The following is a 24,152-nucleotide window of genomic DNA, read 5'->3' as shown; positions in this document are numbered from 1 at the left end:
AATTTTTGTGGAATTCATATTGTAACAAAAACTCGTACTCATGCTGATACACTATCATCGTTTCAAACTAGAGCCGAGAGTGTTGTTAAAGGTCGAAGTGGTAATAATGTACGTATTCAGTCAATTGTCTTGGAGGTGAAGTCACTGAGCCTTTAAAAACTATTTTGGTGTTGTATCACATGCGCTGTTTCCGACGTTCTGCGATAAGTCGGGAACGAAGTTTCTTTTCGGATTCTGCACTACAATGTAACCCGACTTTTCGGGTTATGCGCATGCGCATCAGAATATTATATATGCACGTGTCGTATACTCGGGTAAGCTTCGGTCTGTGGTCGCGTGGTAAGCATCGCAAACTTTAACTGTCATTAATATTAATTGATGCAATTTTTGTTTTGTGTACCCACTGGCGCAAATAATCCAGAAAAACAGAGGGACATCAACAACTGCAAAGTAACCTGCTTCACGGTTTTCCTTCTTGGAAAATACGCACAAAAGATGCAATCCACATTTGGCCGTGGATACTAAGTTTTTAATTTAGTTGCTGGTCACAAGTCGGTCGATGTCAAGTACAAAGATCTGTGATAAATATGAAATATGTTTAATAGAATATTTTATATCAATATAATACCGATATACCAAGCTTTGTGTAATATTTCTATAGCTGGACATTCAGCTCCTGTGCTTATAGAGAAAAGGGGCTATATACTTCTATCAGATAAAAATATATATATTCGCACAGAATTTTTTTTTATATTTTTTGCAGAAAAGTTGTTGAAACGTGACAACAGTTTAGTTTTGCTTGAACCGAACAGTCAGGGTGAACTGATGATTAGCCTGCCACAGAATATATAGTTAGTCGGTGCAGGATAATTAGATGCTACGCTTAGTATAATTAACCGTTAAAAGCTTCATTGTCTCCTTTACAGCTAACTGTGTCTTTTCCATGTTTTTTCTTGAAATGAGAATAGTGTTGTTGTTTAATAATACGACATACTGCTTGTTATAGTAAAATTAATAACTTTTTTGCACAATCGTTTCTTGTTCTTTCATTTTGTTTTAATTTAAGCACAACTTCATTTGTCTTTATATTTATAGATGGCTATAGGAAGATCGATAACGAAGAAAAGTGTGGAAATTTCAGTAAAAAAAATATCTATCGTATAAGCAGTTGTATAAGCGGTTAATTATACTGTACACACTATATTTAAAATTTTCTGCATAGAGCTACGCAGACCCAATTAGGGTTCGGACTCTAACATACAATTCCCTGCAACATCAGTGTGCCTTTTCCCCAATTATCCTCACATGGCTTTGATTAACCAAAGCCATGTGAGAGAAATTGCGCCAAGGGGAATCAAATCCCGTTCTCCCACACAAAATGCCAGAGTTATAAGCACTAAGCTACCGTGCCATTGAAAACGGCTAACTATTCTGTCACTAGCTAATTATCAGTTCTCCTTGAGTGCCTAATTTGCTAACCCAAAGTATCGCAAAATATTTTTCTAAGATTTCTTAGAAAGACTTGATTTTTAAAATCTCACAAAAAGAAACATCGATTTATCAATTTTGCAAATTTATTAATTGTGTGTTTACCCTTCTGTTGCAACTTGGTGAATAAATTTTTCAAATTGAAAAATTCAAAAGTTACGGTAACCGCAATCAGTTTCCTCAAAATAAAAAAATGCAACTAATCTGACTCCTCGAAAGAAATTCAAATTTGAGAATTCAAATCAAAAAAAGATAATAAACAATCAAATTTGTTGAGTTCGATTAATCGATTTCAACAAAAAAAATCCTGTAATGTCCACAGATTTCAAAATTATGTATCACCTGCCTATTATGTTACTTGCTTAACAAAGATATCAAAAGCCAGTTTAATTAAATTTATATACATATATTTTATCTCCATAATAATAGCCGTATTCTGTGTGTTCCAAAGGGTTACCGCGTCCCGTAACGGAAACACGAAATGTGATATATAAAGGACGGGCGACCCGTGGATTTTTCCACGGGTGAACGACTAGTCTCTATAATAATAGCCGTCGTCTGTCTGTTGGTGTGTCCGCGAAAGCTGTGTCCCGTAACGGAAACACAAAATCTTTAAAATGCGCATCAATACCAAATGTGATGTATTTCTGTCCACTTTGTTGCAACGGGTTAATTTAAAGGACGGGCGACCCCGTGGATTTTTCCACGGGCTAACGACTAGTCTCTTTAATAATAGCCGTATACGCCTGCCTGTCTGTCTGTCACGCAAAATGGTAGCTTAGCTGCGCAAGTAGCGAGACGCACGCAATGCGGTATAAAAAGGACGGGCGAACCCGTGGATTTTTTTCACAGGCTACCGACTATATATATAATATATATACCTTGTGCATTACATGGCATTGATTTGTATCTTTTTAATATATATTTCCTTTTCAAATCAAAGAGGCAAAGAGAGGTTAAAGAGACAATATTTAAACAACCTGGTTTTCATGGTAAAATTTTATGGTTAAATTGTATTCTTGTTTCTCATTTTTAAAACGTACTTTCTTTTTCAGATCAGCTGTTATCAAACCATGCACCATCAGCATTTTCAAAAAATTTTCAACAAGAGAGTAAATTTTAGAGTAAATACTGAAACATTCAAATGCTAATGTGTATTGATTGCTGAATTAATTAACAATGGACTACTTCATCATTTAAATTCAGCTCGTTCAGAAGTTTTATATTGGAATCGTCAAGTTTATACATAACAAGATTTGTATTCTGGAATTTTCAAAATTTACTCACTGATTTGTTTACCGAATAATTCTCTGTTTTCAAGGTCTATTCAAATCTCTTAGGCTAATGGCGGAAATATTCAAGCCGCAGGGTTTCTTGTTCGTAGTTATATTGGACACACGTTAATACAGCTTGTATTAGTTGAAGTGTATTTATCCAACTGAAATATGACCATATAATATGGCCTTTAGCAACCTACAGGACAGGGCTTACACGCAAATCAAGTGATACCACGCTCCAAGGCAGGTGAACATCGCTCTAGTCCTTCCAATCTCAACTAACGACGTTTAAAGTCGTTTTCTGTAGTCCCAGGTACTTAGAACACCATCAACTACGTGCACAGGTCTCCAAATTATATGATATGGCATTTAGAAGAAACCTAATAGGAGCTTTGCACGTCAAAAAAGTAGTTTCACGAGCCCAGGCCTGGGCTCAAGGGCAAAATGATTTTATGGCTATAAATACAAATTCGTATCATCGATTTTGTTAAATATATATAAAAATTATACAACCCCCTAAATATGGAATTTATGGTCGCAAACATTTCCCGCCTAAAAGGGGAATTCATGGTTGCCAAATTTTTCAGCCCTCGTTTCCCTAAGCAAGGCGAAAAAAAAATTCAGGTGTTCATCTCTAGAAAGGGTAATCAAATTACAGTGCCGATCTCTAGATAAAGGGACTTCACATATTTGCGACCGAAACTTCGAGTTCGGGGCAAAACATTTGCGACGGATTCGAAGTGACACGGATTGTTTTTGACCTTCCTGTTGCTTATGCTGCAACGTGTCGAATCCGATAAATTTGATCGTGTATCACCCTCTTTTTTTATTTAAGTGTTGGAATTCAATATATGGACAATACTTCCTGTACAGCCTATTTCCCAATATTTAAACATTCACAAAAACATACACCTGGATTAATAGCCATAAGAAGAAACCAGCAAAAAGCAGTGTAGTGACTTACTGCTGTTGTGCGATTCAGTTGTCTTGAGACACCAATAGCTAAAAATCTCCGTGAATTTGTAGCACTGATTCAATAAAAGCCGTACGAAATCGCACTCCGACAGGTTCGACAAGATTGTAATACGGTGTACTAGTAAAATTTATTAATTAGCAAAATAGTTGACCTATTTAAAGAATAAGTAAAAAGCTTGAAAGAAAATGCTGTGCTACTTTTTCTGTTTTAAAGCAACATGGCGGGGAAACACGCGTCACGTGATTTCATTTTCTACGCAAGGATACGCATGAATCTAGCTTTCGCATTTGAATTTGGGAAACACTTAAGGACAAGGCAATTTTTAGAAGACATTGGTCACATCACTAGAGTTGTGCATCCTTTTTTATGGGCACGGTTACCTCAAAAAATCTGGTAAATGTTTTAGATATAAGCAATTACGGCTGGTCACAGACGCAGAATAGTCCTGGGTATATGGTTGTTTAAGTCTAAACTAGTTAAAACTAGTATTTATATATATATAGACACCTGAATAACATGAAATGAAATTAGAATGCGTGAATATTTTTTCACTTTAATTTGACAGTACTGCTTTGAATGGTGTTATTGTTACGGTGAAAACCCGCCCAATTTTTGACCATCTATGTTACGCCTCGATTCCAAGCAGAGGTCAAAAAAGCTACCACAAACCGTAAAGAAGTTGTCAGTTTTTATTTCCAGTTCACTCCATGAGTCAAGTATTGCGACAAGGTCTTTAATGTGTATATATGTGTGTCTGGGAGGAGAGAGTGTTGAAGGGGGTGTTCTATATTCTCTATTTCCGGCATTTTTCAACGTCATATAGATTACTTAGCAAGTCACGTGAGTCGAGGTAAGGGGGTGTGCGTGTCGTAGAACCTGTGGATTAAAAAAAGGCAGAATTAAATTTACGGATATTATTTATATGTGCAGGTGTACAAAATATATAAACAACTACATAAATATCAATAAATAAAAAAATAAATATTAACAAATATAAAAATATTAAAACATAGTGCAAACTTTACTAGTTTTATCAAGAGTGCTAAACTTTCAACTGCGAGTTTAGAATAGAAGAGATGTCACAAATAAAAACACTTTACCATTGCTTGGCTGAGTTCGGTAAGACATATAAATTCGCAATGAACGAAGCAAGAAAGAGTTTTTATGATAATAAATATCGAAAAATAAAAATAAAAAAATTTACAGAGTTTAAAAAAAATATTAAGACATGAAAACACGACCAGAAATCATTGACTCGATCAACTCAGTGATGCTCTACAAAAAATGTTTATCTTTACCCACATTGCATAGAACAGTGCCGTATGGGATTAGCACGGAATTACCGTGGCTGATTTGGACAACCTATCTTGTATTAGCCACTCAAACTCGCGACAAAGAATTTTAAATTGACGGCTGCAAACTGTGGAAACTGAGTGTTTATAATACCGTATCTGGTCCGTAAATTTATTTCATTACGCCAGAAAATGACCGTCTAAAACACTTCGAGTCTTGGGACCGTGTAGATAGATGTGCATATTTTACATGGCTAGCCTCACAAATATCGAGGGATATACCCTGTCTATTATTTCCAGGAGGGGCCATGGCGTAGATGGAGAGTCCTAGAGTATTTAATGCTCATTTTGAGCTACGCAGACCCAATTAGAGCCCGCGCTCTACTAGACAACTCCCGGCAACATCCAACGGCCCACACAGTGTGCCATCTTCCCAATTTCCCTCACATGGCTTGGGTTAACCCGGGGCTATGGTAACGTTCACTCGCCCATGTTGAATCGCCGTCAAGAGGAATCGAACCCCGGTCTCCCGCACAGAGTACGAGAGCTATAACCACTATTCTACGGCGCCACAAATGTCAACCACCACCGTGTGTCTAAACTGGCTGCCGTGTATTTAAATCGGCGGCCTCGTGTTTGGTACGGAATTATTCATTTGGCAGATAAAATCAAGTGGCGCAAAATTTAAAAAGAATGTAAATCAAAATAAGGATTGCGAGAAGGTTCTGTCAGTAGATATATAAAGGTGGTTGACATATATGAGATGTTAATCTGAAATAAAACATACAGTGGTAAAGTTACTTTGTGATCTCGCAATAACGTTTTAAAAAACTTCAGGTTGATGATTTTTGATCTGAGGTCCAGAGAGAGAGAGAGAGAGAGGTCCAGAGAGGGATATGTATTGGCACTTTTGCAACTCTATTTATGGCACTTTCGCCACTTGTATGGCACTTTTATCACTCATATGGCACTTTCGCAACTCATACGGCACTTTCACCACCTTATTTATGGCACTTTTACCACCGCGCATATGGCACTTTCGTCCCCTGGCACTTTTGCAACCCGAGGGCTCTTTACGCGCATGCGCGGATATCTCATTTGCCAAATTTTTAAAAACATAAGCGGGGATATTTTCATTCTGCTAGCAGCTTTTGACCAACTGTTTATACTGTTTTTAGTAAGTTATTGAAATTATTTCTTATTATTTATTATATATTAAACGTCTTAAAAACTTTGTTGTAAGTTAACACATATTTCTCTATGGTTTATAGTAGTTTGAATTTATAGCGAGCAACAGAAAGCTTTGCTACCAAGCTATCTAGAGCTGCCTCATCTGTATTGAAAATACACATATTTCTTCATGTTCTAAAGTATTTTGTCTTTATAGCTAGCTAGCTAGCTGAGAGATAATACAGTCTCATTTGTCAGTGTCATTATTGACAGCAGGCTTTAACGTTAAGTAGTATATATATATAGCTAGCTAGCTATATATAGCTATAGCTATATAAGAGAAAAATTGGACTGGAAATGTTATTTCTCTCTATATATTATCTTTCTTGTTTCTCATTGCAGTGTTCTTAAAGGGAATTATAAATCTTAGGTAATGCCGAAGCTCGTCTAAACTATACTATACGTCTGACGTTTTCTGATAGCTACATCTAAAAACCAAATATATATATGTTATACGTATGTTCTTCAGTTCCTGAAGTAAGGCGCTGATACAGCATATAAATTTGTCAAAATTACATTTGCAAAAAATACTAAGTAATTCTTAGTATTAACATAAGTGGGATTGGTTCTGAATTTAACATGTGCTTTAAAAAAGGTTTTATAACACATTAAGGTTTGGAAAGATTGAGAACTAATCCAATTGTCCCAAATTGACCGAGGTTTTGAATAATCGAGAAAGTCAAAACGGGTCGGCTTCTACCACCTCAGGTTGGGTCAGGCACTTCTTTTCGTCCTGCTTTCTGCGAATACATTTATCGCTAGCCATGCCACAATGCAAGTAGTATCCTTTATCTTGTGTTGTCTTGTTATTTGCACAGTATTTTAAAGGCAGTTTTTTCAGCAGCGATTGATTTTTCCACCTATCTGATTGGCTAACGTTGTATTTTTGTCTGTAGCTAGCTAGTGACTTATTTTACTAGAGTACCTAAGCTTGTTATAGATAGATTTCTTTGTTTATATTTTAACTATGGGCTCTTCTAACATGTGTTTGGCATGTGATAAAGATGCTAGTGAGCTACAAGTTTCTACAAATGCCATTTTTCATTGAGTTCTTCAAGCAATAGTACAATAGTCAGTGATAGTCAGGGTTATAAAATGAATCTTGAATTCTTCTAGTCAGAATGTCACATGGTACAACTTTCAGTTGAGGGAAAGCATGGAAGCTTTAGTTATTCAAGAACTACAAGTATCTGAATTAAAGTAAGGTTAAATTAGCAAAAACGCACCTAAAACTAGACAATATGACAGGTTTGAAGTTAAGACACAAAGATTGTACGAGAAATTCAGCCCCTATTTATAAAAAGGTGACTGCGTGAACAGCATGTTTTCCCTCAATTCAAAATGGCTACCCTGAAAAATACAGACATGTTATTGGTTGAAAAGTATCACGTCATATTTGCTGGCCAGGATAATAGATTTTTGCTTATTAAAGCTATAGTTTGACCTTTTTAAAATCATTTACAGCCCAAAACAATCTGTCCTGGGTATAATCAGAAGTAAGACATAATCCCAAATATTTTAAACCTTAAATGTTTTTTAAGTTTAACCAGTATATATATTTATATAAATATACTTTAGCGCTCATCTGCCTTGTACACAATAAAAATTATTTTCGATCTACACATAAAAAAAACTTCACTGTCATGAGTTATCAAACACCAGCTCACATTACATTCTTTCTTTTAGACAATATAAGATTAAAAGAATATTATTCATCTTTTACTTATGTTTTAGTAAGAAATTGTTGATTAGGCCACCCTCGAAAATATGTTTGGTTAGCGTCATTTCTGATTACAAAAGTGAGTCGGTCGGTCGGTCGTGTAAAAATTTTTCCTGAAAAATTACAAAAATACTATATTTCGCAGCCATATTTTGTTATTCGTTTTAAATGTACGCCAGCTGTATTTTTAGCCTCTGTTTCAAGTTTGATTTTTGTCAGTCAATGTTGTTCCCATGGTTTTCGCTTGTATTGTCGTATAAATGCGAAGCAGGAAAATATAGCACTGAGTAGCACAGTGCAGTCCCCTATCGAAATAACATTCGGACATAACAACCGTAATTCGGAGGACCGCTTATTTATTACAAATTTAATGAATCTCGACTGGACTTTCCCCTTTCAAAGTGAGTCTGTCGGGTGACGCTAACCAATTATATTTTTGAGAGTGGCCTTAGCATGTGCAATGTTGTAGTGACTCAGCTAGACAAACATGTTTCAGAACTAGCAGAGCAATAAATGCCTCCACTATTATCTCATTTCCCAGAAATGGGCATGTTTGCATGCACAGGAGTTTTCACATGCTTGTGTTGGTGTTTTGTTTTCTTGAAGAGCTCAGAATTTTATAAAGTGTTTACGATCCAGCTTTCAGTTGGTATTCTGTTATTTGAAGACACGAATATACAGGTGCAAATCCTGTCTGGATCTTCTATTTAGTTTTTATCAGACCAGTGTTTATTTAAGAATACCAAGGGCAATGTATACATGTTTTTAGGTGTGTATACTTTTATATGTTAAAAGACGGAGCAACAAATTTTTGCTATAAAAAAAGTCTTACCACGTTTCTGCTTGTTATTTTCTATAGGGCAACCTTTATTGCAGACCCAAGTTGACCAAATCCTTTCTAGTCACTATGGAGCAACTTTTGTTGTTGACCCAAGTTGACCAAATCCTTTCTAGTCACTATGGGGCAACTTTTGTTGTTGACCCAAGTTGACCAAATCCTTTCTAGTCACTATGGGGTAACTTTTGTTGTTGACCGAAGTTGACCAAAGTTTCTAGACAGTCAACAATAAATGTTGCCCCACAGTGACTAGAGGGTGTTTGGTCAACTTGGGTCAACAATAAGTATTGTCCCATAGTGGCTGGAAGGTGTTTGGTCAACTTGGGTCAGCAATGAATGTTGCCCCAAAGTGACTAGAGGGTGTTTGGTCAACTTGGGTCTTTATTTACCGCTAAAATTTTTATTCTATTATATCTGCAAGTTAAAAAATACAGAGAAATGTAGTTTATTTGCATTTTGAAGTTGGTTTTTTATTGTGGTTTTTCTGCTTCGCAGAAAAATATTACTTTGCTAACTTCGTCAATACGGGTCAACCCCCGCCAAAACGGGTCGGGTCCAAAATTCGGTCAAAACGGGTCGGAATACCTCGTCCATCCTGGATGTTCTGTGATTTCCAAAGCTTTTCAACAATAACCACGTCAATTTAATTTATCTGTATTCGATGGAAAGATTAGGACATGCACGTACGTCTCTTGGTTTTAGCTAATTTCAACTTTACTTGGCGTTATTCACGTGTATTTTTTATGTAAGAAGAGATTCTGATTATCGTATTTCATGTTTTTTCAATTTTTCAATCTTTTTTTTTACACTAAAATCACTGTAAGAATTAATAGTAATATAGTCGATTTTTCGATTCCAAATCATAACAAAATAACAAATAAGCTGAAGAAAAGGTACAGCTCCACTAAATCAACATTTATTAGGCGTGTGACATGATTTGCTATCTTTTATCACCAAAATACCAAAAAATTGAAAATGTGGAAAAATTTTTAGCCTCTGTACACAAAATCGGTAGATAAAAAAACACGTATATTTAATGCAATTTTGTGAGCACGTTGCTTTTAAGAACGCTGGTCAAAGTAACCCAGGATTGGATCGTCCGAACATTTAAGAATTAAAATATCTGATTTGCTTATTTTGTAGCTGTATATCTGTTAGAAATATAAGTTAAAACTTACATCTAAAAAAGCAGCACTATATTGTATGCTGTGCAAACGTTTTTTTACAAACGATTTAATCAAAATAAACAAACAGTTTTAGTCGCGTCTTGTATTACCAGCAATAAAAATATATTAACAAATATCCCTCCCAATATGATTATACTGTATTCCCAACCTCGTCTCCGGGGCTCTTCTTCGCTGATCACATTCTGACGGGACGGCTCCCTTATAATCAATTTTGTCCAGAAGAGCCCTGGGGACAAGGTTGACCGTATTTTCTCAATATCAAGCGTGGAGACGCTTGGAAAAGCTGCCAATATTTCTTTTACTTTAAAAAAAGACGTTACACTGGGAGAATGAGTTGATTCTGTTAAAAAATTTGTCTACAGTAGACTCTCGGTAACTCGAACACCGGTTAACTCGAACTTTTATTAGCTCGAACTGTTTTCTACGGTCCCTTGGACATTTTTTAATACTTCCTTATAAAAACTAATCGTTAACTCGAATCCCTGATAACTCGAACATTCGTTTCCTCGAACCATTTTATGGTCCCCCTTAAATTAATTTTTTCCAATAACTAAAACTTTTCAGTGTCTATGTCTAAGGAAATAAATGTTCGAAAAATGAATACTGGTATGTAACGTAGCCATAAGTTTGGAAAAAGCTGTACTTAAATGGTTCTCTTTAGAAATACATCAACCCAATAAGTCGAGTTGTTGAACAAGAACTATCAACAAGGTTAAGTCAAACCGACATACGAAATTTCTTTCCGTGAAAACTTATAGGTTGTAACAATTGTAAGTTTATTTTTGTCTAAGTTCGAATTAACGAGAGCTTCGCTTAAGTCTATAACTGTTTTCTCTGGTACCTTGGGGGTTTCAGTTACCAGGAAATAACTGTATATATAAAAGTTTTGGTTCTATATACCATTAAGTTTATAGTGGTCGCGTTTGGTTGGCTGGCGAAAGATTTCACTTATCCAATGTAACATTTAGTCTCATCTATTTTTTTTGAGTTAGCGCTTTTGTATTCTCTATTAGTCAGTTAGTCTCTGTTCTTCTTTCGTGACGCCTAAGTGTTAGAACTAGGCTAACGCAAGTTTGGGCTACTATTTCTGGTGGGAAATTGCCTGTTAATGGGCGATAAGTTTTTTATTGAGCGCTCATAGTGTTTTTATATAGGACTTCTAATACTGGAAGGCACTCAACCCTAAAATAAAATTTGGACGTTATGTGGACTGCAAAGTTAAACTCCACGAGGTTTAAGACTCCTTTACTTGTTCTTATAGTAGATATTAATAAACATTGTTAACCCTTCGCTACTATTTGTTTTTGCTAAATAATACCTTCTCTCACGTCAAAATATGGCGCTTTTTTCTGAACAGAGAAAGAACGTACTAGAAATTATCTTGTCAGTAAAGGCAGGTGGTACATTTTTTGCTCGTCTGGTATAATTTCTCCGGTACCCTTATGATCTACAATAATTTCTTAGATTTCAAGTTTTGCATGCAAACATTATAATTGGTTAGCTAACACTAAGCAAAATAAGCAATAAAAATAGACCAATTTCAGTCCTTAAATATTATTGTCAATGTCGTTTCACAGGATTTTTGATCAAAATTTGCAAAATTTGAGAAATTCGCAAAAGTTAGGTTTCGCGACAATAAATCCTAAAGCAAATATTAAAAAATTATACAACTTTTTACTAACATATTATCCGAACAACATAATAGCGTAGGGATCAATACATCCTATAGGTGGTAAAAGTGCCATTTTATAACAAAGAGAATGTTGGTTTTAATGTAAAAACAATAATTCCAGGTAATAGTTTTATATTCTTACTCACATTAGTGCTAACATTGTGTGTAAGAAAAGGGAAGTAACTTCCTTGTAAAAATATGGGTGTGGTCTGTGACCATGCATTTCTCAAATATGGCACTTTCGCAACATCTACAAAATTTGGACCAAGGCCTAAAATCAATCATTTTCGACATGAAAACATTCTTATCAGAAGTTAATTTTTTGCTTAAGCTTAGAAAATAGATTTGGCCATTAAATGGCCAAGTTATAACTATATTTGATTTCTTTTGTGGATTTTATAGCATATTAAGGTAAAAAAACACTAAAAACGCTTTGTTTCAAAATACGACGTTGAACATTGGGTTAAATATGTATACTCGATCTTCACCTTACCTATGAAATCGTAAAAAATCAAAATTTGGGCAAAAAACTATAAAGTGGTTATCGGAAGGGTAAAAGTAACACCAAGTGGTTCTAAAAGCTTGAGCGAATGGAGCCGTATGGACCAAAAACCCTTTTAGGGAATTTGGAACCACGGATTCTGGCACTTTTAAAACCTGGGCAGTCATCTTTTGGCTCAGATTTGTTAGATTTTCCGCAATAATAAAAAAATATTACTGTTCTGCAGCATTTAGACAGTGTACTTCATAAAATGATTGGACTGGATATGGTAGCGCAATTATAGGTACTTATTATGCGCATGTGAAGTTTGGGTTGCGAAAGTGCTAAAAAACGCATTTCCAGAGAGAGAGAGGTCCAGAGAGAGAGAGAGAGAGAGAGAGAGAGAGGGAGGAGAGGAGAGTTGTTGCAACACAGCCCTCTTGTTTTGTTTAGCTAGCTGATAGCTACAGCATCATTTTTTCTTGATACGAGTTTTGCCAACGTCATTTATGGTGAACAAAATCGATGACGAAATTGCTGGAAATGTTGACATAACAAGTTAATGGAATTTGGGTTAGCATATTATAACATTACTCATTTTGGAAAATGTATTGCCAAATGCCAACCAGGTACCTTTTGTGTAATAGTGCATTGTTTTATTTAAAGTTATTTATAACATGATGAAATCGTTTTAACTTTCGCCTAATACTCTTTTGTATTTCTTTAACATTAGCTAAGTGCATTTTTATATTTTAACCTTTTAAAAAAAGTTCTTTTATTGGGCATACATTCTTCTATTTTCATTATGTTTCATTATTTCGTTTTTTTGTTATACACAAAAAAAGTTACTTAAGTGTCTCTCCATATTTATCAAGCAAATAAGTTATATGGGAATTTATTCTGAGATATTTTAATAAAGACACAAAATTAAAAAAACTGTTTTAATAGGGTTGTTTATAGTTTCAGGTAAAGATTTCAAAATTCATATACATTTTGTTTAAAAAAGTTGAGAAATAGCAGTGTTACATCAAAGAAAACTAAAGGTTGCCCTCCCATTTCAAAAAGCTAATTTCATGACATAGTGGAAGAAATTTACAGATACAGTAAAGGTAGAATTTATAGATACAGTAAAGATACAGTACAGGTATTATAAACAAGCGGTCGCCTTATTGTAAACTTCTTCTTAAAACCTTAAAACCTCTTCAAACACGCGGCCGCCAATTTCAAAAGAGCGACCGCCTGTTTGTGCGGCAAACACGAGATAGGGTATCCAAATCAGTCACGTTAGATAGGCGTATATGATACAACGTATCTTAGAAACTAGCAGCGTCACTTACTTGTCGAGTGTTGACTGTTTCTGTGCAGCTAATTTCACTGAATAACACTTGATAATGTATGGCTGCCACTTCTCCCTCATACGCCATTACTTGTCTTAAATAGATTATAAATTAAAGTTGCAACTTTTACAGTTTGTTTAATGACCTATTCATTATCTTTTTTGCAGACTATTCCCGGTTGTAGTGAACTTAGTGGCCTAGTGTTTCTGCAATAAAACGACCCCTTAAATCTGATTGTTTTTGTATCCACATATTTTGATGCATTGAATTCAACTCTTTTTTTAAATCTAGACATAGCATACGAGCTACAGAAACCAACCTGCAAGTTTGTTATAAGAGAACAAGTAAGGAGTTAAATATTTTCAAAACCTCAGACCTTTTTTGATGAATATCCATTTTGTTTCCAAGAAATAAAATAGGAAGGCTGTCATCTTGATTTATGCGTGCTTCTTCAACGATTTTGAGCGCACTGGTGTACGAAGAACGAGCTAAGAAAAACAAGTAAACCTCTGATACGGTAGGCCAAAGAGTTTCTTTAGATTCTATCTACTTTCGACCAACAAAAAACACTCACATGTCACGTCATAAAGCACTATCAAGGCGTGATAGGATGAAATCTCCTTCTCCCATAATTGCACAACGACCTAACGTATTAAAAAGACAAATCATTCGTGTAATCTTAATGAAGAATTCGTAAGAACGCTAGTGACAGTTTGTGGTTAAACTACTAGTTTCTAAAGATAGTAAAAGAGGTTATTTCGGACAGATTTTTAACAAAAATAGTATAATAGACAAGAGATTAACTTCAATAATTTTGATAGCCATTGCAGTTTACAGACACTAAAATTTTTAAAAGAATTTAGGGCCACTTGAAAAAACGATGCTTAATTTTGCACCATTTACACCAGTTACTTTGAACAACACAGAGTTTATTGCAGAACTAAAATTTACTGACTTTTATAATACTTTATCAAATTGTTCCTAAGTTTAGTAAATTTTCGAATCACAAGAGTTAGAAACTTGGAAAATTATTAAAATGGTGATTTGACACAACTGACACATTTTAAATTAGTATATCATAATGAATGAAAAAAGTGTTCGCCTTTCAAATAAACAATTTAAAACTCACCTTTTCTTGTTCCACAAGAATCTCTCTGGACATAAAATCCATTTTAAGTGTTGACTAAAAAATAAAGAAAGAATTTGGTAACAAAGAGAGTTAACATATTGTAAATAAATGAAAAAGCCCCTAGTTTTAAATATCAGCACCCTTAAGTCTCAGTTCTAAAGAGTCTTACTTAAGCATTTACGGTAGTGCTATTATTTATAAATATTTCTTCCGTACTTTCTTGTGGTGAAATTCATACCTGACGAGAAGACAGCGTTATGAGTCCTTTTAACAATATTGCCTTTTAATAATATCAAAGACTGTTTAGTACCTCTGAGCTAAAGCTGCTATAACAAACTCTTTTGCAAAGACATTTTATCGACTTACTCTCAAATATGGATCATATAACCCAAATGCAACACATGTGATGAAAGCTGACTTGCCAACTAAAAAGACGATTCAAACAGGACAATTAACTACAAGAAGTTGTACCCTTATCCAAGCTATATCTAGACATTAAAGCACAACATTTATAACATAATTAAAAAATCCACCCCTCTTTGCATTATCTCGTTATGGCAGGACTATTATTACTGTTCCTGCAAGTGTGTGTAATAATATTTGGCATAATTTATGATACATACCACCCCGATCACCAAGAACAGCCAACCGGAGAACATCAGCCCTTCGTGGATATGAAACACGGCCCTGTCCCTGATTTAAAGTCTCCATTATTGCAAATAATTTTTTTGTTTATATATATATATCTTAAAACTAAAAAAATAAAAGTAAAAAACGATATAAAAGCTTGGTTCATGTTCCATTCTAACAATTTTTTTTAAAATTTCATTTCAGTCTTTTCAAAAGAGATATGAAGGCTCATTTCCATTTGACTGCATTTTCCGATATATCACAAAACGTTCACGACCACGCGCTAAAAAAATTGGTGAGCTTTTTGCGCTATAGCGAAAATGCAGTCGAATGGAAATGAGCCTTAACAAGGCTAGTTAAAATTCTGTTACGAAAACTAAATTTTAAATTATTTTCCTTTGTTAAAAAGATTGTATTTAAGTGTATTCCTTTCTTCCCTTACATTAGTAACCACAAAAAATAGAACCTTTTATAATAAAACCAGCACACACCAAAAACATGGGTTATACAAGACACACAAAGCACTTGTTTAGAATAAACATCTCTTCACCTGATATAAGCTCGCATTAGTAAAACCAACTTAATACTCTCTTAGTTGACTTAGTTGTGCAGCTTAAAAAATTACAGTATATTAAAATTTTAAACTGTAAATAAAAGTAGTATTTTCAAAAAGGATTTTTTTTAGCCTTTCACAATCACATGTTGACAGACAAGCAAGTACGGAAAGAATTTAAAAAATGCAATATTTTATTTTTGTACTCCATTTACCTCATACCTCCATATTATACATACAGACATGCAATCAATACAAAACACAAGTCTGAACATAAAAACATTTTATTATATAATAAAGTTTCATAATTCCTTTGGTCCTTCTACGAGGAGGTCTGCGAATGATTCAACCTTTATTCAACCAACCAAAATTTATAGGAATTTGCCAGGTAACAATGTTAAACACTTACTTAAATTTTCGCGGTAAATGAAAATACTTTCAACTGCCATGGTGGGAACTTCACAAGACTTTCTCAACTGGTTAAGTGTTTACCATTACTTGGTTAAAATTAGATAAAAAATTCCCGTATAAACATGTAACAGCGCGGTCAATGTAGATTGATAAAACATCATAGAATGGCTAATTACACAAAAGACAGAATTGAAAAAGAACAAAACTATTTCATCTTAATTAAAAACAATCTGTGCCAGTGCGAAACGACTTTTTGAAATTCATCGTTTTATTCCGTCGCTGCGTCCATTTGTGTTGGCATTGCAGTTTGAGGTTGTAACTCTTTGATTTGTTTGATTAAGTACGTTTTTTCATCATTAAATTGTTCGTCTTCTGAAAAATAAAGATAAAAAAAAGTAAGATACATGGTAGACTTAAAAAACAACATAAGAATGAAATAAATTTCAACAGTTAAGGATACATGGATACAAAACTGAATTTTTAAAAACATAAAGAACACTGAACAAGATTTTAAAAAGCTCATTACTTATTAACATCTTATGTTTGTGGTTATGGTTTACTCCTAATTCTGTTTCATATTTAACAGTAAACAATGCAAGTGAAAAATCCTTACCTGTTCTGTCAGTGTGAAAGTTTAATAGGAACTCGACAAGTTTATCTTTGTTTTTCAGTAGAATATCTAATATCGGTGCAGTTTTGTTTGGGTTGGCAACAAATACCTGAAAAAAAAGGCTGACTTTTACTAGTGTTTTAGTTAAAACTTGTTTTATGCGAGGCCAGGAAACACTGCAAGTATTCTCTCCTTCATTAATGACTCCTTTTATGATTTCATATGATTCCTAACTTTTAACAATACTTATAATAATTTTCTTTTTAGTAAACATGTTAAAATGATACTATCGTGAGAAAATTAGTCATCCTGTTTCATTATATATTTTGTCTATGATTGTAGGTAATTCAATGCAACAAGTTGTTTAAAAATAAGCTTCAAGTAGAAAAAACACCTATTAAACATTTTTTAAAAACTCTTTAAAAAATAGGAGAAATAGCTTTCTGTTGTGTGTCGAAATCATGATGCTCTTGTTATAAGTAAATAATCAAGAAAATTATACCAATAGTTTCACATTGTTGATTTCTTCTCTTGACAATAATATATGAAATTTTATTGCATAATGTGAATAACAGTTTTATAGGGGATATTTAGCGGGTTTTGCAAAAGAAAAATGTAGAAAATATAATTAAAGACAGATGAAAATTAACATTTTCCAGAGTCTGCACTCGATATTAAATCCTTTTTCTCCAGCTGACATTTCACATTTACTGATAAGTAACAATGTGCTGAAAATCAGAAAAATCTAATAAACGAATCCGGAGAAAAGCTGTGATGAACGTAGATATGAAAAAAAAAAACTAATTTTAGACAATTTTGGGCCAATCTAGGCCCATTGCCTAGCAATCAAATTTTTTCTGTATACAAGATTTAATGAGATTTGTAGATAATGATTTTTCAGCCAAAATTTTTGGGATGTTGCCCAAAATGGCGCAATTATAATTTTGTTTTAAAAAGTCTAAAAATAACACTTTCTAGCATTTACTGATAAGTAACTTCGCAAAATATCAGAAAAAACTAATGAGCAGACCTAGAGAAAAACTGTGACGTAATTTATAGGTCACTTCGCTATCACATGCGATCAATTAAAAACAGTTGAAATTAAATGCTTATCAATATTTTGGAAAAACTGATTAGGCTTAACATCTCTTGATATATTGACAGTATTAAAAATTCCGGATCTTCCTGACAAAGTGAACACCCTGTTGCCAAAAATTTAGAATGGACTGCTACAGTAGAAAACTCCAAAAGAAACTAAAAACAATTCACGAACTGTACCTTGACTTTATATCTACGACAAACCCACCTTAAAAACATGAAATGCCTCGAATTGAATATTACGGCTTTTGTCGCGTAGTAGATTCATCATTAGTTTTAAGTTTTCAGGATTACTAATATATTTTGTCATGACAACAAAATTATGCCGATCGAGCAAAAGTTCTCCAAGCAGCTAGAAAAAGAACAACATGAAAAAAGAAAAGCAACAGGTTTAAAAATTAAAGATAATGTATTATACTGTTTTACCTTCAACGATTGTCTCTTTGTGACATAATTTTCAGAATCTAATAATACTCTGTACCTTGAAAACACCTAAAAAAAATTAGTCGATCAGGTAACCATAAAATAAGGTAAAATAGGTAAACAGCACAAGATTTATTAGCCAAGGGTGAAAAAATAATAAATAAGGCACAGGAGAGGTTAAAACACATTATTGTTTTCCGTATGTTTTATTATTATGTCTAACACAAAAAATCATTTTCAAATGAGTTTAACCAATCAGAGGTAATTATTTCAGATATAAGTTAAAAATAAAACATCATTAAATTAGTTTAATTCATTGACATAAAGTAAAAATGCATGACTCCGAGTTTCACGCTGTGCTACCATCAGATGTACACTAGAAGTTAAAACGCAAAAACAAAAACATGCGAATAAAAGCAAAACAACCGTTTAATAAGCATAAATTTCTGTTTCATTGAATAATAATATGATGGAGTATTGGCAATTGTACACGTTCAAATATTCTATTACATCATTTTATTATTACTGGTCGGTGGCCCTTGGAAAATTCCAAGGGTTTGCCCCTCCTGTATTTATCGCATTTTGTGTGTCTCACTACTGCTATTTACCATTTTGCGTGACAGATGTATACAGGTATTATAATATAAATAACAAACAGCAGACAAGCAGTTACCAACCTGATCATAATTTTTCTCCAGGAATTCAGCACTAATCACTTTGTGTCTTGATAGTAACTCCTATGGATAAATGTTTATTTACTCAAATAAAGCTCACAACCAAATCACAGAAGTGAACTTCTTACAAAATTTATAAGGTTTTCAATCAATCAATCACCACCACCTGCTTTTCTATAAGCCGACAAGCGAATTTAAAATTATAGGGAACTTTATAAGCAGCCTTTCTTATTCACGTTGGCACACAGCAAATGCCAAAGTAAATGCCAAGGTGATTTGAAAAAAACTAGATTCATGTCGGCAAAATGTTGCCAAAGCGAATTTTTTTCTGCATATGACATCTCTATCGTAAATATATACTGATATATATCTGATTATATCAGAGATAGTATTCCTTAAAAGCAAGAATTTATAAAGATCATAAAGTGGTTGCTGAGCATTTTGCTAATTTACCCTTTTTAGAATTAAAGTAGTTTAAATTTTAACAAGCTGGCTTGAAAGAAAAAGGCTCGAATTTAAAAGGCAATTTGCCGATGTCAGACAACGAAATTAAAGTTCATGTAACCGTTTTTGTCAACGTGAAATTGTGGATTACCAAAGTGAATCAAAAAAAACGAAAATTCATGTCAGCATTTATTTGCTCATGTGAAATGGCTAAATGCCGACGCAAAACAGTATAAAAAATTTGAATTAGAAAGGCTAATGATTACATGTAAGTATTGTGTTTGGTTCGCATTGTTAAAAAAGTTGTAAGTCACGGAAAAATGGAATTTCCTACATTTTAAGTTCTACAAAATTACCCAAACATGCTTTTTCCATACTTTTATAAATTTGAATTTTTCCTATAATGTGCACTAATAACTGATCTACAAGCTTGCCTTGTATCTCACCCTTGACACAAGGCAAGCTTGTTATAATATAAACTTTAGGTTTTCTCTATTTTCTGACTTCTAATTACGAATGATGATATAGGAGATACAACCATTTTGAAATCATCATAATATAATCTTCGTGATAAGACCCAATACGTTCTTTTAAACTATCACCCATGGTCAATTATAAGTGCATAAAAGTAAAAAAAAATCAATTAATAAAGCCAAAGAAATTTTTTAACAGTTTCAAAGCACATGGAAGGTAGAAAATTACATTTTTTCTGTATCTTAAAACTTAGTTAACATAACATACCTCAAGACCTAGGCTGTAATAAATATGTTTTTGTGGGTCGCATTATAAGTTAACTGAGAACTAATAAGAACTAGTGCCACTTAAGTTTTTTAATGTTTTTCATATTCTTTCTGTAACCTTGTATGACGGTAAAGTTTGAATTCATATCCTTTTACAGGTCATAAATATAAGCAATAAGTTGTTAGTAAATATTTAGTGCGTATTGGTATTGACATTAAGCTTAAAACTCACCTCCCATAAAAAAGTTAATTTTATATGAAAGAGCTTGACAAGTTATCTAGGAATTTGCATATCTATTTTGAAATCTTGATTGGTTCTTAGGAGTTTCCACTTACATGAACTAGTTCTTAGTGAGTTGCTGAATTTAACAGTTACATCAAGGCATGTAGGGCTAAAACTGGTTCTTAACTATTCATTATGGAGTTTTAAACATTTTACATAAATTTTAGTTCTAGAGCTAATTAATATCATAACTTTATATAAATAGTGAAACTTTGAAGACAAATCTTGAAAACGAATAAAGATTAAAAAAAAAAAGATTTTTAGACAACGTTTAGAAGGTCTTTTATAATGAGCTCAACTTGTTCTTAACAGGAGGTCAGCTTTAAAAATTCTTGGTGTTCATTTAATAAAGCTTTTATTAAGTTACAAATAACAACACGTTATCATACCTTAAATGTGCTAAAGGCGTCAGATGCAACATCGAAAGTAGATAGTTCAACATAATTAAATAAGTCGAAGAATTTTTCGGAATTTACCATTAACTTTGCCAAAGGTTCAAAACGCAAACACTCACGTAAAATCATTCCAGAATTCAATGCAACATCTTGTTGTTCATACCTAAGGACCAAAATTTGAATAAAATTTATGGATAAAGATTATTGTCATAGAGGCAAAACACTGGCGGTGGCAAATAGCACTTTAACTGACCCTTCTAGTAGAACAAATAACACCTCATTCTTAGTGTGTAAGAAGTCAACAGTTGGAAATCTGGCACCAATTTGTCTCCGTAAAAGAATGCCAAATATCTGAACAACATCTTTTTTAGCCTAAAAAAACAGAAATGAATGTTACAATATTTGTTTATTGACTAACGTAGATGACCTACAAGAAAAAATGGTCACGTTGCAAAATAAAACAACAAAATAATGTGTAATAACAAAGAAAACAAATTTAATTCAAGGTTACCATGTTGTACATTTGATTTTATTACCCCTTAATTTCATAGCGTTTAAAGCGCTAATCAAAATATATGTAAGATTGGTACAAGAAAAAAATGATGACACCTCTTCTAATATCAAGGAGTGAAATAGTAGACCGACAAAGTACATGCTAGTGTGTTTTGACGAAACAAGCAGCCATGTAAACATAACTGGAATAGAATTACTTGAACAAAATAACCCACACAATATCATTTTCATTTATATGTTACTTTTTTTTATCCAGACACAAATTTTACCACCATGTAACAGCAGACATTTGTTTCCAAATGTGTGCAAAAATATTTCATACACACAACAAGTCTCCAATTTCAAAGTAAATAAAAACATAGAGGAGACTATCTAAAAATGTCACAAAATTCAGGAACTAGTCACTTTTCTTAGGATTGTTTAATGCATTAATTATTATTCTAGGTATCTCAAAATTTTTAAAAATAACTTGCTAATAGTCAAGAGATGTAGGGACCTTGATGTTTAGCATAAGGGAAACAAAGGAATTCTTTTTGAAATAGTCTTTTTGCAGTGTATAGTAATAGTTTTATGTGGCCATCATCATGTGCTAAATGTGCTATTTTTAGGCTTTTCTTTTAGAGATGGGATTAAAAAAAATAACTGGCAAGCTTTTTGAAAAGTAAATAAGTAGATAATGTCCCTTTGTTTGCCTAATAACTTGAGTCAATAACAAGAGATACAACTGTTTATTTAATTTTTATGCAAATTTTTATTAAAAGCAGTGTGCTTTGAAGCTACGTGAGATGCAAAGTTCACTGGATATACACAGATTTGCAGCACACTTGCATCATCTTCAGAGTATAGGTAAACAGTAAAAACCCAAGAAAATTTATTCAGAAAAAGTGGAAAAACATCAATAATATGTGTTGCAAAAACTGGCTTAAAACATAAGAAATACATACATGCACCATTGCCATTATGGGACAATTAATGTTTAAGAAAATTCCAAGTTGATCCATTGATGTTTACATAGTTTATAGGCTTTAATTTCTGACATATTTTTAAGCAGAATTTCTGTTAAAAACACAGGCAAGAGCCATTATGAATTATTAATATATGTAAAATGTTTGAAGGAAGTAAAGTTTTTATAAAATGACTTAAGGTTGCAATAATTAATATTTTTAGACCATGTGATAAATATCTCAAAGACAAACTTAATTATATTTAAATAATTGGTTAACTTTTATAAAGTCTGCGATCATAGTTTTTATTAACTACTGCACGGTAACTTTTCAGGCGTTCTTACAATCTTTTTTATCTGGATATTTTGTTTATAAGTAATTTTTTAAATTCAGCTACAAACATTTGCACAGTACTTGGTGACTCCATGCATTAAATTGATTTACAGTTGGTCCAAATTGACCAATCACAATTCCACCGTTCCATGGTCAAATTTAAAAAGTTTGTTTTCTTTGAATGCAGCACCTGTTTTTGCATCACACATTATTTCAATAGCTCTAAAGAAGATGTATCTCCTCTTCTGTCATACCTCCATGCTTGAGTCAATATTCTGCCACCTTCTCCAAAGTAAACTCTATTTAATTTAAGAGCTATCAGATGGCATAAAACCATTTTATGTGTAACTTCTTAAATAGTTTCTGATGATTTCAGCACTCAATAAAACACCTTCCAAATAATTTTGAATTAAGTATTTTTAAAAAAGACAACCAATAAAATCTTATTCTTTATAGTAAAAGGCATATCAACATATGCTTTACTCTTCCCCTTAAATTTTGGGACCTATTTTTCCCTGACTATAAATTTAATACCCAGGATATTTGGCTGAACAATGTCTTGTATTAAAAATGTTATTTCAAACTCTGCATTATAATTTTGATTGCTTACCTCAAAGTCCAACTTAGATAAATTTTTGACAATGCTTAGAAAAATGTCATTAGCATAAAATTCTTGTGACAGTTGGGCTACCAGTTCTGTCTGAGGATCTTGATCTAAAACAATCAAAAGAGAAAAAAACTAATACATAAATTTCATATTACAATTATACAAAGGAAAATAAAACATCGGCACAGCATAAAACCAACAGCAAGGGTATGTAAGCAGCAGTAACCACTTTTAAAATTTAGATATATTTTGTAATAATGATCAAAGAATTATCTGCCATAAATGCCTGTGGCTAAGATCAAACACGCATTAACAAAATGTGAAAAAGAAATTACTGAAATATGTTTAAGTGGATGCTAACTTTTTGATTTGTAATTGGGCTTTAATGTCATAGACAACAACATTTTGGAATTTATGCAGACAGCCTATTTTTAGATTTTTTGCAGAAAGCAGAAAAGAAAAAAGGTTTGCAGTCAAATTTAATTGATGGAATCAAAAATTTCAATAACTACATCTCATGTTTTTTCCTGCTTTTTTGTTTCTTGTGGTTAAGTTTTTTATTAACTTTTGGTGGTAATGGTTCTATCACAAGATCTTTCATTTTAAAAATTTGGTTACCCTTCGTGGTATATAATATCTAATCATCAAAATCTGCAATTATATTAAAAGCATGTGCAGTATTAATCATACCTTTTTCTTTATTTTAAATGGGTTATTATACACAACATTTGAATAAACACCCCTCAAAACGGACATTGAGTGTGTCTTTAAAGGAGGTGTCTATTAGTAGGGGGTGGTTTTATGAAGAATTGTGGTAGGTTTCTTATAGAAAAAAATGTATAAGTTTGTTCTTGTTCCACCCTATGG

The 24,152-nt window shown here is 33.1% G+C and overlaps 2 protein-coding genes across 2 annotated transcripts in view; both read right to left on the bottom strand.

Moving 5' to 3' along the window:
- Nucleotides 1-4,273: 4,273 nt before the first annotated feature.
- LOC130636050 (ras-related protein Rab-6-like) lies at nt 4,274-15,406 on the bottom strand. The gene is made up of 7 exons (XM_057445638.1): nt 15,251-15,406; nt 14,994-15,052; nt 14,628-14,681; nt 14,073-14,142; nt 13,875-13,986; nt 13,499-13,592; nt 4,274-5,016 (listed from the first exon to the last, which is right to left on the bottom strand). Exons 1-7 carry the CDS (start codon nt 15,336-15,338, stop codon nt 4,963-4,965), a joined length of 531 nt encoding a protein of 176 aa, XP_057301621.1. The 5' UTR covers nt 15,339-15,406; the 3' UTR covers nt 4,274-4,962.
- A 580-nt stretch (nt 15,407-15,986) lies between these two features.
- LOC130636049 (calcium-binding protein 39-like) overlaps nt 15,987-24,152 on the bottom strand; it is a 30,362-nt gene continuing 22,196 nt past the window's right edge. Inside the window, exons 5-12 of the mRNA XM_057445637.1 lie at nt 23,289-23,392; nt 21,142-21,260; nt 20,883-21,051; nt 19,030-19,089; nt 18,356-18,421; nt 18,138-18,281; nt 16,835-16,940; nt 15,987-16,593 (exon numbers count right to left, since the gene is read on the bottom strand). Of these exons, the coding sequence (XP_057301620.1) occupies nt 16,490-16,593; nt 16,835-16,940; nt 18,138-18,281; nt 18,356-18,421; nt 19,030-19,089; nt 20,883-21,051; nt 21,142-21,260; nt 23,289-23,392 (872 nt within the window). The 3' untranslated portion in view covers nt 15,987-16,489. The remainder of the gene's footprint in view (nt 16,594-16,834; nt 16,941-18,137; nt 18,282-18,355; nt 18,422-19,029; nt 19,090-20,882; nt 21,052-21,141; nt 21,261-23,288; nt 23,393-24,152) is intronic.

This window comes from Hydractinia symbiolongicarpus, chromosome 3 (genome assembly GCF_029227915.1).
Source record: "Hydractinia symbiolongicarpus strain clone_291-10 chromosome 3, HSymV2.1, whole genome shotgun sequence".
Lineage (NCBI taxonomy): Eukaryota > Metazoa > Cnidaria > Hydrozoa > Anthoathecata > Hydractiniidae > Hydractinia > Hydractinia symbiolongicarpus.
The sequence above is the reverse complement of the archived record's forward strand: the minus strand, read 5'-3'. Positions and strand labels throughout refer to the sequence as shown.